Source organism: Vipera berus, assembly GCF_964194415.1.
Source record: "Vipera berus genome assembly, chromosome: 1".
Classification (NCBI taxonomy): Eukaryota; Metazoa; Chordata; class Lepidosauria; order Squamata; family Viperidae; genus Vipera; species Vipera berus.
In genome coordinates this window covers 193,706,825-193,723,065 of record NC_138202.1, presented here as the reverse complement: position 1 = coordinate 193,723,065, position 16,241 = coordinate 193,706,825, and the positions used below count along the sequence as shown (strand labels likewise).

The window sequence follows — 16,241 nt, the reverse complement described above, 5'->3', positions numbered from 1 at the left end:
ACTCTGAAATTATACAAGTATCCTAGCTTGGACCAACTTTCTATGCAGTGTGTCATTTTCATAATAATCAATCCTTCTCTGTTCAAATAAAGAGGTTTATATTTGAGACCCCCTCCACCCTTCCTATATAAATACTTGGTTAGTACCACATTTGACCCGTTAATCTGAACCTTGATTGCTTGACATAAGTTTGGTTTTGGTTTGGTTTTATTAAATTTTTATACCGCCCTTCTCCCGAAGGACTCAGGGCGGTGAACAGGGCATATCATAAAACTACAAAAATACAAAAGTTAAAAGAAGAATTAAATTATTGCCCAAAGTAAAAACAATAAAAAATATATATAAATATTAAAACCCTAAGTAACTCCCCATCAGGCCAGGCCAGCTTGTTCAAATAAATGGGTCTTTAACCCGCGCCGGAAGGAGCGGAGATCCGGTGCCATCCGGAGCTCAACTGACAGTTGATTCCACAGAGCCGGGGTGCCCACAGAGAAGGCCCTCCCCCTGGGGGCCACCAGCCGACATTCTCTGACTGGAGGCACCCTGAGGAGGCCCTCTCTGTGGGAACGCACAGGGTGGAGGGGAGTCGATGCCGGCAGCAGGTGGTCCCCGAGGTATTCCGGACCCATGCCATGTAAGGATTAAAAACCATCACTAAGACCTTGAACCTCACCCGGAAGACAACTGGTAACCAATGCAGCTCGCGGAGCAAAGGTGTAACATGGGAGTACCGGGAAACTCCCAAGACAACTCTCGCGGCCGCATTCTGTACCAGTTGGAGCCTCCGAGTGGTCTTCAAGGGAAGCCCCATGTAGAGAGCATTGCAATAGTCAAGACAAGAGGTCACGAGCGCATGAGTGACCGTACACAGGGCATCCCGGTCTAGATAGGGCCGCAACTGATGCACCAGGCGAACCTGTGCGAAAGCCCCCCTAGTCACAGCTACTATATGATCTTCTAAGGTAAGCCGTGAATCTAGGAGGACTCCCAAGTTGCGAGCCCTATCCACGGGGGGTAAAGACTCACCCCCCCATAGAAAGTGATGGAACATTTTGAATGTCCCGGGATGCCGGAATGTACAGCCACTCAGTCTTGTCAGGGTTGAGTTGAAGTCTGTTCCTCCCCATCCAGACCCGAACCGCCTCCAGGCAACGGGACATCACAGCGAGGGCATCACTGGGGTGGTTTGGGGTCGAAATGAAAAGTTGGGTATCATCAGCATATTGATGATACCCAACTCCAAAACCACGAATGATCTCACCCAGCGGTTTCATATAGATGTTGAACAGGAGAGGCGAGAGAACCGACCCCTGAGGAACTCCACAAACGAGAGACCTAGGGGCCGATCTCTGCCCCCTTGCCAACACCGACTGCGAACGTCCCAGGAGATAGGAGGAGAACCACCGAAGAACCGTGCCTCCCACTCCCAGTCCCCTGAGACGCAGCAGCAGGATACCATGGTCGATGGTATCAAAAGCCGCCGAACGATCTAATAGGACTAGGACAGAGGAATATCCCCTATCCCGAGCCCTCCAGAGATCATTCACCAGAGTGACCAATGCCGTCTCCGTGCTGTACCCAGGCCTGAAACCCGATTGGTACGGGTCCAGATAATCCGCTTCATCCAGGACCAGAGGGAGCTGATGCGCCACCACACTCTCAACAACCTTCGCAAGAAAGCGAAGGTTGGAGACTGGACGAAAGTTGTTCAACACAGCTGGGTCCAAGGCAGGCTTCTTGAGGAGAGGTCTCACCACCGCCTCCTTCAAGACGGTGGGGAAATTACCCTCACTCAAAGAAGCAGATATAACCGCCTGGAACCAGCCTCGTGTCCTCTCCCTGGCTGCATAAACCAGCCAGGAAGGGCACGGATCCAATAAACATGTGGTGGAGCTCAACCTCCCCATAATCCTGTCCACTTCATCAGGGGTCACAGAATCAAACTCCTCCCAGATAAGTCAATTCTATGGAAAAAAAAGTTGTCAATCTTTGTTTTAAAATAAAAGAATTTGAAATGCCTAGAATAAAAAATCTCACTATTTATTTGAAATTATTCATAAGACTACTTGATTTACAGCTGCTGTCTATGTTTGAACTAGGCTGCTGATTCCAGTTGAACTCAGACCTGTCAAATGAAGCAGCAGACAAAATAATGTGAGTTAAAGCAGGATGCTGTTCAAATTGAACAAATTCATGGAGTTTTTGCTCAGCCATACTATAAATGTTTATTCATTTTAAAAACATTCCACAAAATAACAGAATAATAGAGTTGAAAGGGACCTTGGAGGTCTTCTAGTCCAACCCCCTGCTCAAGCAGGAAACTTAAAGCCATTCCAGATGAATGGCTGTCCAGTCTCTTCTTAAAAGTCTTTAGGGATGGAGCACCCACAAGTTCTGCAGGCAATTCATTCCATTAATTATTTTTTTCTCGCTGTCAGGAGTTGGTTGTCTGCTTGATTAATTTCCACCAATTGCTTCTTGTTCTGCCTTCAGATGCTTTGGGGAATAAATTGACCCCCTCCACTTTGTGGTAGTCTCTTAGATTTTAGAATATTGCTATCTTGTCACCCCTAGTCCTTCTTTTCACTAAACTAGACATACCTAATTCCTGCAACCATTCTTCATATATTTTGGCCTCAAAATATTTTAAAAGAACTTGTTCAAACATTATTTCCACTTTAATAAGTCTTATTTTATATTTATGTGTATATTTCTGGACACTTGCATATTAGAAAATAAAAAGGAAGCTTACACTTTTTAAAAAGTGTTATCTGTCAAATGTAGTACTTCTTATTTTTGTCTTATCTTTGAAAACATACAGTTGTGGATACAATGTGTAGCTTTAACACTATTGAAAGACTTTTTAGCTTTTGCCACTTAGACACAAATTCATGCATTAATTTAATTTGTTGTATATTTTAAACCAGAAAGTATGAGAAAGTAGTTAAACATGATATGATATTAGAACAATACAAGTAGGAGTCATTTGATTTCTTTGATCGTTTCCTTATATAGATATAAAATTTTCTATTCTGGGAAAGTTTTGAAGGAATGGATATAAATCTTAAAGATGAATAAGAGAAAGTTTTCTAAGCAGGAACCATAAGTAAACATAAGTACCTCCTTCAGTAGGCTTGACTTTAACGAACAGGAGGTTGTGCAATGTCATTATGATGCAACACAGCTTAAAGCAAACAGCAAGTTGTTGGAGTCCTCCTTATCATTCTTTGCCAAACTCCTGCAAGGATGCCTGGTTCAAATTCTTTCACCACCAATATGCGGATCAGATTCCCTGTTCTTGCCATTCTTTTACAAGTGATCATTATCATTTTATTTGGAATATTTGTGAGATATCAGCCAACGGACAGATGGACCAAGCCATCAGTTAATATGGGCTTATATCCAAGTAAGTGGTGCCATTGGTTATTAAACTACAGCAGTCTGGTGAAAGTTAGCTGCTTTTTGAGTTGTTCTAACACTGTGCACAACTTAATTAGGAGTTTCTTGCATTTTCATTTACTGTGTACTTTGTACATTATATACTGGAGGCACAGGTCTCATTCAAAAGCTGAAGTTTCCTTCTGAGGCAAGCACATCATTCTGAATAAGGGGCATAGTGCAAAAATAATGCCTAATGCAAATATGAAATACTCTAATGGGGAAAATTTGGGGACAGATGTGACAGTTCTGCTAATTTGGTTAGCTAACTAGCCACTTGATATATTCTTTCTGAATATGCCTTAACTTCCCTAGGAAGTTCACAGAGGAAGTTCGCAGAGTTTTATGAGTGGGTATGTCTTTGAATTTCTCTGACATCTTATAAACTGCCTTGGATTCCTATCTTCCACCTACTCAGACATCTGCTGACTTGCAGATTAAAAAGGCAAATATATCTTACCATGGATATGGGTTTCTGGCACACTGGAACAGGGGAATTCTTATTTCTGAAATTGTAAGATCCACAAATGAATAATTACAAATTATATTGAAGGATCTTCATGCTACTTTAGTATAACACCATTTCTGTTCATTAATGTATGCCATTAGTCATTAAATATGGCAGGATAAATATTTACCTACATTTAACTATTTGGACTAATTTTCTAGGATGCTTTGCATGTGTTTATAAGATATTACTACTCAGATTTATTATTGTTGTTGTCTTTGTGAATGTGGATCCATCCTACTTATTGTTGGTATAATTCTCTTTTGAATGGAAGGAATAGCACTTAAGCCATGTGCAGGCAAACTGCCCTTTGAGTCAAGCCATATGGTTTTTAATGATAACTTTATTGTCACTTTGAATGTACACCAATTGGCATACATCAAAATGAAATTTCGTTGCATACAGCTCTCAAAGGGTCACCACCTCCGATATATACTCCTTGTTCGGGGCCCGCTCAAATTTCACATTGTCCATTTTAGTCTCTAGGGAGTGAACGATGGCAAACAGGACAGATGGAAATGGGGCTCCATGTGGATTAGCCCTCAAATTCGCTTGTATTCTGACAACCTTGCCTTCTTTCCCCAAACTGGCTCCCAAATGTATACCTTCCACCAATTTTTAAATTGTTGTTTCAAAAGTGCTTCTCATGGAAGGTTTATTCTTGCATTAATACATGCATGACTCTTCCAAGAACCAAATGACCTCAGATCCAGACATATTTTGTTGAATGTTGTAATTATTGCTTAAGATTTGCCTTATCATCAAGACTTTAATCTATAAACCGTCCAGTGATTTCCTGAAATATTGTTACATATTTATATAACATAATCAGATATTTTCTGATAGAGAAAACTCTCCATATGTTTTTGGTATTAAGGTGTATTCTGCTTCTGTTCATGTTTTTTTAAGTTGAAACCACTGCATCTCTCCCCCTCTCTTTCTCTTTAAATATAATAAAATGTTGATTCCTTTTCTATGGTGTTTATAGTATATACAGTAGCCTCCTTTTTTGTATATGTATATGTCAAAGACAAGGCATAAACTATTATCTAAATACTTTGCAATGCTGATAACTTGTAAGCCGCCCTGAGTCTTCAGAGAAGGGCGGGATATAAATGGAATTAAAATAAAAAAAATAAATAAATAACTATGATGACCAATTACCACTGTGTGAAATTGCACACATTAGTGAGAATTTGGTCTGAGCCTACACGTGTTACAAATATGCAGTGAAGCACTGGAAGAAATGAAAAATGGAGAACAACCATCTACCTTGAAAAAATATTAGCCCTCAAACTGTTAAACATCATGGTTAAAAAAGAGATATATTTTTTTAAAAAAGAATGAAAGTGCCCAGTACTTTAAAACAAATTTTCTTCATTCAAATCTTTTAGCTGGTTTTTCAACAAATTTTCTTGAAAAGAAATCCTACTGGTTTTATTTTCTTTTTATCCTCACCTTTTTTTAAAAAAAACAAAACCTCTCTTCAATTTGTTGTAAAAACATATGTGACACAATGGTTGCAATGAAGTTTATGCAAGGCTAGAAAGGACAAAGTTAAGTTAAACAGTTAAATGAAGGGTGCTGGAAGCGTCCCCCTCAAAGACAAAAGGTAAAAGTGGAGAAGTAGATGATATTAGATGATCTTGGAAGGTATTGTGGTAGACTTGACTGGGGAAAGAAATGGTGGGTGAGTTGAGGATATGATATTGCCCTGGACATATTGCTGCACAGCTTCATTCCTGCCTGAGCTGCTGAACCTCATCATAGGACTGACATTGAAGTGCCCACCCTAGTGATTTTGAGAGACATCTTGTGGGTGAGTTCAGATGTGGCTTGTGAATTCATGGCCACCATGAACTTATAAACCTTGTCTTTGGGGATCATGGGCCAGTGGTGGGATTCAGCCAGTTTGCACCACTTCAGCAGAACTGGTAGCTATTTTTTTGTTGTCCAGGCCCAGAATGGACTTCCAGAAGCAGCATCCACACAAAGAACCAGTTGTTCACATATTTGAATCCCACCACTGTCATGGGCTCAGGTGATGATGGGATCAACATATTTCAAAGTAACTGAAATGTGACAGGAAACATGTTCCTCAGTCCCTTGTGATAATCAGATCACTCTCTGGTTCACCTGTCAACCAATGCCAATGACCTCTATAGGAAGGATGGATCCATTTGATTTGTCCACCCCAGGCGCCTACTGGAATCTCTGGCTTTCAAACATTACTTGGGGATTATTTCAAGTTCTACTCACTGTGCCAAGGAAACTCATTGGTTTACCAAAGAGATCTATAATATGAAACTACAGAAGAGATTATAAAGCTGTAGCCTAAGTGATACTGTTGAAGATGAATGTGACTGAACATGGGAAAGAACTCAAATTTTAGTCTACATTATAGCAAGAATTTTTTATTTTATTTTAATTCCATTTATATCCCGCCCTTCTCCGAAAACTCAGGGCGGCTTACAAGCTTAGCAGTGGAGTGGAGTTTCTTTCCCCTTATTGTGTTTAGTAAAGCTGATTTGGCAAAAAAATAAAAAAAAATAAAAAAAATCAGGCCCAAAATTGGCTGCTGGGCCGCTGCAATGAATTTATATAAAATCAAAAGGATGAAAGTGCTTATATTCATTTGGAGTTGGTAGTTACCTGGAGGAGAGTTGGTATAGGCCCTATTTAGTGACCTTATCTGGAATTGCTTTGACCCTATGGTTCCTGAAGGAATGGACAGTGTTCAGTATGCTGGTTGATGTGCCACGTCTAAATTACAACCTTACTTTCACCTGGTTAGTGAAAACCTCCAGAAAAGTTACTTGAAGCTGAGTTCAGGTAGTGTTTAATGCATTCTTGATCAAGATTATTGTGCCACCAGAAAGTGCTGCATTCCCTCCTCAAGAAGCTATTTTTCAAACCTATTTTTCTGGATAACCAGTGGCCAGTTTTGATTCTTCTTTTCTAAAGAAGGTTTGTTGAGAACTTGGTGAGATTGCAACTGCAGAAAGCCCTGGATGAAATGGATTGTGTATGAGGGTGAAGGTTCATTCTCCGAGCTTGTGGGTTGGTTTCTGAATGTTTCGCTGTATGGCTAGGTCACATCTTCAGCAGAGTTTGGAGGATTATGGATTGTGTATACCCTTTTGGTAGAGGTTATGTTCTAGCATGGAATGAAAATCACATGGGTGACTCTTGGACTTGATTTTGGTGGGCCATGATATTCCTTTCTGTATTCAGGGGCTTCTTGTATTCATGGCCCCATGCGCTCTACATAAGACTGCCTTTGAAGATGATTCAGCTAGTCCACTGAGTTATGCACACATTCATTTTTGTAATACTACAGGAGTTGCATTGGTTGCTGCGTAGCTTTGGGTACAATTCAAACTGCTGATTATCATTTTTTAAAGGCCTACGTGGCTCAGGGCCTGATATCTCTGAGAGCACCTCAGAGATGAGTTGAAGCTGTTTATCTAGTGAGAATGTTTGCTGAGGGTTCCAGCCCTGAGGGAATGTCTGAACTGCTGCATTCCTGTGGAGATTTTTGAGCCTGAAGAGTGGCCCTTCAGAGGAACATTTGGGGATAACATGAAAAGACACAGTACCCCTGAGATGCTCTGAGCTAGATGTCATTAGTTATTCCTTACACATCTCATTTCTTACTGCTATAATTCTGCTCTTTCTCTCTCTCTGTGTGTGTGTATGTGTGCATGTCTGTTTGAATGTGTATGTGTACAAAGTCATTCAGAGTCTTTGAACTGGAATAGCATATAAATCAGAGTAATATAATGCAATCTGCTGGCTCCAGTTATGATTTAACTACTCTTAGGAAAGTCAAATAGCAGGAGGGTGTGGGGGGGAGACACAGGATGAAGAGAAAAGAAGATAGCTCAGGGGAGGTTGCAGATATTTAGCTCAGAAATATATCAAGTATCTTCATTCTGTATAGGAATCCAGAAGGGAGTGGGAAAGAAGGCAGGAATGTTTGAAATCAACACAGCTGAAAGTTTTGGTAGTAGGGAGACTACTTGTGATAAGAAAAAGGCACTGGAGAGAAGGCAGATTTTGTGCAAAGAACTGCTGAGCATCAGTTGATAGCTTGGCCAATATGGAGCAGGAGAAGGTGGAGGTTTTGCTTATAAGGGAATCCCCAGTGCTTTTGATGGGGTGAATGATGGACTGGAGGGTCAAGAGGAGGAGAAGCTGAAAGAAGCAGTGTGAAGACTAGTAAGAAGGATTCTGATAGGAGAGGGAGAGGAGAAGTATTACCCAAGACTTTGTGCCAAGGCAATTATAATGAGCTTATTTGTCAAGGGAGCAGTTACAGTTGAATTATTTAAACATGTAAAAAGGTAAAGGTAAAGGTTTCCCCGCACATGCGTGCTAGTTGTTTCCGACTCTAGGGGCTGGTGCTCATCTCTGTTTCAAAGCCGAAGAGCCAGCGCTTGTCCGAGGACGTCTCCGTGGTCATGTGGCCGGCATGACTAGACGCCAAAGGCGCACGGAACGCTGTTACCTTCCCACCGTAGTGGTCCCTATTTTTCTACTTGCATTTTTACATGCTTTCAGACTGCTAGGTTGGCAGAAGCTGGGACGAGTAACAGGCGCTCACTCTGTTACGCGTCACTCGGGATTCAACCCGCCAAACTGCCGACCTTCTGATCGACAAGCTCAGCGTCCTAACCCACTGAGCCACTGCATCCCTATTTTAAACATGTACTGCACCTCTAAGGTGGCTGTTCATTCAATAGCCCAATGTGGTTTAAAGTTGTTTCTGTGCCTCTTCATTGCCTGTTTTCTGATTCTTAATAATGTAAATAAAACTCTATCATCCCATGCCTGAAGGTGGGATTTTTTTTCTTACCCTATACCTCTAAAATGCGGAGAAATTGCTCTTATTGGGCTAAAGTTTCTGCCAGCTAAGATTACCTACCCTCTTTTATGATAATCTGTTCCATTCTATTCCCCCCTCATTTGCTCCTGAAGCTATCAGTACTTCATAGCCACTGAATGTAACTTTTTCTTATTAATAGATGAGTGAAGGCACTTTGTGAACATTTGTGCTAATAAGCAACCTTCCTTCCTTCCTTCCTTCCTTCCTTCCTTCCTTCCTTCCTTCCTTCCTTCCTTCCTTCCTTCCTTCCTTCCTTTCCTTCCTTCCCTTTCTTTCTTTCTTTCTTCCTCTTTCTTTCTTTCTTTCTTTCTTTCTTTCTTTCTTTCTTTCTTTCTTTCTTTCTTTCTTTCTTTCTTTCTTTCTTTTATCAGAAATAACTGTCCCTTTTAAAACTTGGAAAACCTGGAATGAAATTGCCAGGAGAAATTTATTTACCGATGCTGCCTATCATAAAATTTTTCTCTTAATTTTTTTTCTAGTCTTTCAGGATGTTCATGTGATGATATTTATTGGGTTTGGTTTCCTGATGACATTCCTGAAAAAATATGGTTTCAGCAGTGTTGGCATCAACTTGCTCATTGCTGCCTTGGGCCTTCAGTGGGGCATCCTCTTACAAGGATTTTGGCACATGGAATCAAATCGTGTCTATAATGCCATTGAAAGGTAAGGAGAATACCCTGGAAAGCACAAGTGACTTGAATATTAAGCTTGGTTACCAAGAGTTCCCTACAAGTGAATTTCTACTAGAATTTCCAGAGGTGTTGTGCTAAAGATAGCACTGTGATGTAAACCATAGTGAGCTAGTGATGGTAAATGTTATAAGATTGGCAAGTACAGTTTTCCCCAGAAAAATAAGCCCTATCCTGAAAAAAGCCCTAGCTTGATTTTTACATGTGTGCCTAATATAAGCCCTATCCCCAAAATAATTTGCCTAGTGAAGATTGCCTAGTGTCTGATTGTATGAGGTGGGATGAGGCACATGTGTAAAAATCAAGCTATGGAGGGGTGGGGTGTAGAGCTGCCCCACATGCCCCGCACCTGCTTAACTCAGGGCCCCTGCATCTAGGCCTCCCACTCCCCGACACCTGCCTTGTTTTGCAGCGGTGGCACCAGCACCAGCAGCCCCATCCATCAGGAGCCTGCATGGCTGCTGGCCCACTTCTGGTTGCTGGCGGCCGTTTGTGAGTGGCATCCTGCTGTGAGTGGCAGCTCTGCCTCAATGCGCAAAGTGGTGCCCTGCTGTGAGCGGTGATACCTGTGTGACACACCACGTGATATCCTCCTGCAAGCAGCAGCACTGGTGCGATGCATCACATGGCCTCCTGCCATGAGTGGCTGCAAGCAGTCACAGAAGAAGTCGGGCGGTGGCATGACAGGTGTCTGGGCATGGAAGGCCTGGCTGCAGTGGTCCTGAGTGTCAGAATCCATTTATATCACATTCATAAATGTATGTTTAAAACATTATCCCCCCCATATGGATTCTGCCATCTCCCGAGGAAGGAGGAGCATATGTGGATTCAGCCTGCCTTAGGTTATTTCAAAGACCAAGGGAACCTTTTGAACTGGGGGGATCAAAAGGGAGGAAGGTATCTGGCTTGTGTTTTCTTTTAATTCTGGAGAGGAAGAAGGCAATAACCATAAAGATTCGAAGTTCCTTTTTTCCCTTTCCCACGAAAGGGACAACACGAAGTAGAAGGATGGGGGCTGACCAAATTGTGTTGAGGGAAGGGGGGTTGAACCTAAGACGTGGTTTGGGGTGGGTCCTGACACTGAGGTAAGCGGGTAAGACATTCCTTGAAAATAAGACCTAATGCCTCTTTTGGAGGCAAAAAAATATATAAGACCGGGTTTTATTTTCAGGGAAACACAGTATATTTGCCTTAAAAAACAGTGTGTCCCATACCAACTTTTTCAGATGTTCAGACCTTCTAAAAAATTTTAGTCTCATTTCCTCCATCTGAGATAAAACCTGTGATACCTCAAGAAATCTAGGAACCCTAGTTAAGGAACACATTATCTAAAGAAACATTCCTTCTACTTCTTGGCTTTTAGCGAGGACTCCACAGACATTACAGAATTATATCTTTTAGGAGACATAGCAAGGGTTACTGCAAGTTGTACTTCTGTAATATCAGGAAGGCCTTAAAATTCACCACCACTAATTTAAATTTTAAGCAAGTAAACAAACAAACAAAAAATAAAATTAAAAATTAAAAACACCACCAGTATTATGTAGCACATTTTAAGCCTTTCATTGGTTTGGCTGTGGCACAATTGTTTCATTGGACTTTATTTTTTTTTAGAAATTTCAGTGGTGAATGAAACTGTATTATGAAAGCTAGAATACATATATCCTGACTATGCCCCTGGGCAGAGAATTTCTATTGGCAATTTAGCAGCTGACACCTTATTGATTGCAGCTTATCTTTCCTCCTCCTTGAGCCATTGCCCACCCTTCCCTAGGTCCACAATGTCAACCTGTCACTTTTGTGGGATGAGCAAATCATTCTGTCCAGATCTGTAATATGTGAAAGTGAATATTGCAAATCTCCCCTCCTTTCCAGAAAACTAGTGAGACTCCCTTCTGAAATGCTTCTCACATCACTTTTGTTTCTGTGGGCTGAGATAACTCTTCCATGACGTTTGTCTAGTCTGCAGCTTTTCTTCCTATCTCTCCAGGTCATTCCCATGAACCAGTACAAAGTCAGGGATGGGGTTCAGTGATAAGGGTGGCTTTTGCCTCCCATAATATTTTGGAAAGAACTAAAATGTTTTGCCTGCATTTCACATAAGCCTTCCCAATAATGTTAAAAAGTAAATAGGTCTTCCAGCATTGGTTCATATGTTAATTCTTGATAATGGTTTGAATAATTGTGTGCAATAATGGTAATAAGGAATTCAAATTTTTAAAAAGTATAAAATACAGTATATGAAAGAGTATGTTTCTTCAATCAGCAGTTAATATTAATTTCACTTGGTGGCATCTATTATGTATTTTAACCAGATTGTCAGAACTTCCTGAAATGTTGGTCCTTTTTTATTTTTGCAGTCCAAATCTATCACTGCTGAAAGGAGTGTAAATGGTATCTTTCCTCAAGGAAGTGCTATGTTCATTGAACTGCAACAATGTCTTCAATGTTTTTGCTAAAAGAAAAGCAAATACGTTGCCAGGAAAAAGTATTTTCTGAAACGGAACACGCAGGGTGCAGTTCCCTCTAGCTAGTAATTTCATTGTTATGACTATCACATACATTCGAAATGGACACTGATATACACCAATTTCTTATCTTTGACTATTTTGCGCACTTTTAAAAAGCAAGATATTACTTTCTAAATTTAGAAATACAGTGTTGTGATCCTCAATGTACTATTGATATTGTAACATCAGGTAAGAAAAAACTTGCCTAATTTTCTAAATTAATAACAGACAACCCTTTCTGCATGTCTAGATAAGGCAGTCTTAGTTTACACAAAACCTCTGAAGTTAATTGTTGGTGCACACTATACAGTATTCTGCAATAAATTTCCAGTGAGTAAAAAGAGTTGCAGACATTTCAGGGCCCCACTTTTTTTAAAAAAGACAATGAAATAGAGAAAATTCTGCAACAGATTATTTGCAATTATTAAAAACCTGTTTCAATAAGTTATTAGAATCCTGCCATCACTCATTAAGCAAACATACAGCATTTTTAAAATCTGTATTCATTGCTTTTCTTTCAAAATGTTCAGGAGCAGACTAGATATAATAACAGGTTTTTCTGCTGGTGTTCCCCCTAAACTTTTACCATAATATTATTTGCAGTACAATATTAGCACTTAAACTCATACACCGCTTCATAGCATTTTAGCCTTGTCTAAGCGGTTTACAGAGTCAGCATATTGTCTTCAACAATCTGGGTCCTCATTTTACTAACCTCAGAAGGATGGAAGGCTGAGTCAACCTTGAGCTGGTCAGCATTGAACCCCTGGCAGTGGGCAGAGTCAACCTGCAATACTGCATTCTAACCACTGTCCCACCACAACTCTTGAGATGTAAATTCCAAGGCAAAGAAGCACTTTATAAGAGAAATGCAGAAAGAGAATAAAAAAAGAAAGAAGGCAGTTTTATACTTCTTACAATAACTCGTTTGGCATCCAAACTCTCTTATGATCAAATTACTCAGTATTTGTTCAGAAGGTATTATTTACACATCTTCTTATGGCCTGGCTTTAATACACCCATCAGTTATAATGAATAGGAGCAAGAGTGCTCATCCTAAGAATAAGATCATATGCACCTTACCCAGCAATGATACTGAGTCAACAACTGTTTTTAACCTGGATTCAGATCAGGAACCTCCTTCATCTAGTTCTTGAGAAAGCTGGCATCTAAGGCCAGCATCAGAAAATAAAGTGGTATAGAGCCAGCTAGAGCCACCAAGGCAGGACTAAAGAGTATCCTGCTAATAGAACTCACAGCAAATATGTAGGATGCAACCTGGGCTTGGAAAACTAACTAGGACAGTACTATACCACCAGGGTTTTCTTGATTCCCTGTCTTAGAATACACAACTAGAGCCTTAGAATACACAACTAGAGCCTTGGTGGAGCAGTGGGCTAATGCCTCCTTAAGTAACACCAGCTGCCTGCAATTAGTGCAGGTTCGCATCCCACCAGGCTCAAGGTTGACTCAGCCTTCCATCCTTCCGAGGTAGGTAAAATGAGGACCCAGATTGTTGGGGGCAATAAGCTGACTTTGTAATAATGCCGCTTGGGGCCCCCCGAAAGCCCTAATAAGCAGGCATATACATAGAATGAAGGCTATTGCTAAGCACATTGATTTGTGCTTAGATTGTAAGCCGCCCTGAGTCTTCGGAGAAGGGCGGGATATAAATGGGAGTAAAAAAATAAAATACAAAACTTTGCTGAAAGTTGACTTCATTCATTAAGTTTTAGCTCCTCTTTTCTTTCTCTCTACCTCCAGTTGAGTTTGCTTGTATGTCAATCAATATATTCAGCCAATGAACAGCAAAGATATGAAATTTATCACTTTGAGAAAATACTAATGGATTTATGATGACTTTAATACAAATAAAAGTAGTGATTCATGAAGCCAGGATAACTATTTTAAATAAAGAACATGAATAAATAACATTTATTCTGCATCTCTAGGTGCTTCGTTAATAGTTACTATCTGAATACATATATAACCCATATGTTTTTTTTTCTCTCATTAAATCAAAAGTATGATAAATGCAGACTTCAGCACAGCAGCTGTCCTGATCTCATTTGGAGCTGTCCTGGGGAAAACTAGTCCAGTTCAGATGCTGATTTTAACAATATTTGAAATTTCTATATTTGTATGCAATGAACATCTTGTGGTAAATGTGCTAAAGGTAGGAATTTTCTGGCTTCTATTTTATTATGATCTACATGCCATTTTATAAGGTGATTCTGTCTTTATATCACCTTTGTATTTTTGGTATGTTGGGCTTTAAGACCTTCTCTGACAATGGCTACCTTCTTGTTTGTCATGCTTTTGAAGGACATTTTGATTTGAGTGCTGCATTATATTTCCATGAAAAGGAAATACTCAGTTCTGAGAAATTGTGTGGGTCTTTAGTCTTTTTCCCCATGAGAAAAAAGATCAACTTTAGTGAAAAACAAACCCCACTGGGTGAAAATTAGTCAGGAAGATGAAAATTAAAAGTCCAACAGATCTATTCCACTCTGGATTAGGGCTCATAGACAGGTTTTTTTAATATATCCAGATCTATTTCCATATCATAATGGAATGCATTAAAAATGAATCAAACAATTCTGCAGACTAAATTAAAGAAACAGATACCTTCTTTAGAAATCTGCCCTCTCCATACCAAGTGTTGCCAGCAAAAGAAGACATTTTCAGCAAATCCAAGGAATGGATGACTCTAGAACTTGCTAAGCAATTTCTAATCCATTTTCCTTCAGGAACATAATTTTTCTCAAGTTCTTTTAGTGCTGAATAAATTAATTGAATTGCTTTAATGCAATAAACCTAATCAAACATTTCAAACATTTCAGTTTAATTTCAATTAATCTCCTTCTGCTTTTCCCCCCCCTATTAAATCGTGTCTGATTCTTGGAGACTGCTTCGACAACTCCCTGCTGTTTTCTTGGCAAGGTTTTTCAGAAGTGGTTTGCCATTGCCTCCTTCCTAGAGCTAAGAGAAAGTGACTGGCACAAGATCACACAGCTAACTTTGTGCCCAAGTTGGGCCTAGAACTCATGGTCCCCCCAATTTCTAGCCTGGTGCCTTAACTTGTATGCCAAATTGATTCTTCCAAGTCTGATATTTTCTGGCTAATTTATGTCCATTCAAAGTAGAAATAAAGGTCAGAGCTTAAATTATAACAATTAGCTTTAACAGTTTCTTAAACAGACTTGAACACTGGTCTATCTATCAAAATGAAATTCAGTGGTGAGAAAAGTAAGGTTTTACACTTAAGGCAAGAAAAACCAAACGCACAGGTACAGATTAGGTGGAATCTAACTCAATAGCAGAAACTGCAAGAGGGATCTTGGAGTCCTAATGGACAATCACTTAAAAAGAAACCACTGAAAAACAAAAACAAAAAATCCAAGTAGATGGTTGCACAAAGATCTCTGATAAACTGAAGTACAAAAAGAAAGAGAGACAGATAACTAAGGCAGAATATCAGCAGATAGCCAGAATTTGCAAAGAAGAAGTCAAGAAAGCAAAGGCTCAGAATGAATAAAAACTTGCAACAAATGTCAAAGATATCAAAAAAAATTCTTTCAATATATAAATAACAAGAAAAAAGTCAAGGAAACAATCGGTCCATTAAAGAGAGAAGATGGCAAGGAAGTAATGGATACTAGAGAGAAAGCTATAACTCATTCTTCATGCAAAAAGAAATTATAACCCAACCTACCAAAAATATAACTGTAAAAGACAGACTAGAAATAAAAATTAAAATAAGTAAGAAAATGGTAAGAGAACATCTGTCTGATCTTGATGCATATAAATCACTGGGACCTGATGGATTACATCCCAGAGTTCTGAAGGAGCTGGCAGATGTCATCATAGAACCAGTGTACCATATCTTTAAAAAAATCTGGAGCACCAGGAAACTTTCAGAGGATTGGAAAAAGCTGATGTGATTTCCAACTTCAAAAATGATGAGGGGAAAAACAGATCCAGGAAACTACAGACCAATCAACCTAAAATCAATATCTGGGAAGAACCTGGAAAAGATAATCAAAAACAAATAAACAAATACAGTTATAACTAGAAGTCAGCTCAGGTTTGTTAAAAACAGATCATGCCAAACCAACCTTATTTCGTTCTTTGACAAAGTGACTATATTAGTAGACTAGCGAAATGCTGTGGACATAGTATACTTAGACTTCAGTAAGGCATTAAAC

The 16,241-nt window shown here is 39.8% G+C and overlaps 1 protein-coding gene across 1 annotated transcript in view; it reads left to right on the top strand.

Moving 5' to 3' along the window:
- Positions 1–3,186: 3,186 nt before the first annotated feature.
- RHAG (Rh associated glycoprotein) overlaps positions 3,187–16,241 on the top strand; it is a 32,601-nt gene continuing 19,546 nt past the window's right edge. Inside the window, exons 1-3 of the mRNA XM_081315314.1 lie at positions 3,187–3,406; positions 9,314–9,497; positions 14,059–14,209. Coding sequence (XP_081171440.1) covers positions 3,247–3,406; positions 9,314–9,497; positions 14,059–14,209 — 495 coding nt within the window. The 5' untranslated portion in view covers positions 3,187–3,246. The remainder of the gene's footprint in view (positions 3,407–9,313; positions 9,498–14,058; positions 14,210–16,241) is intronic.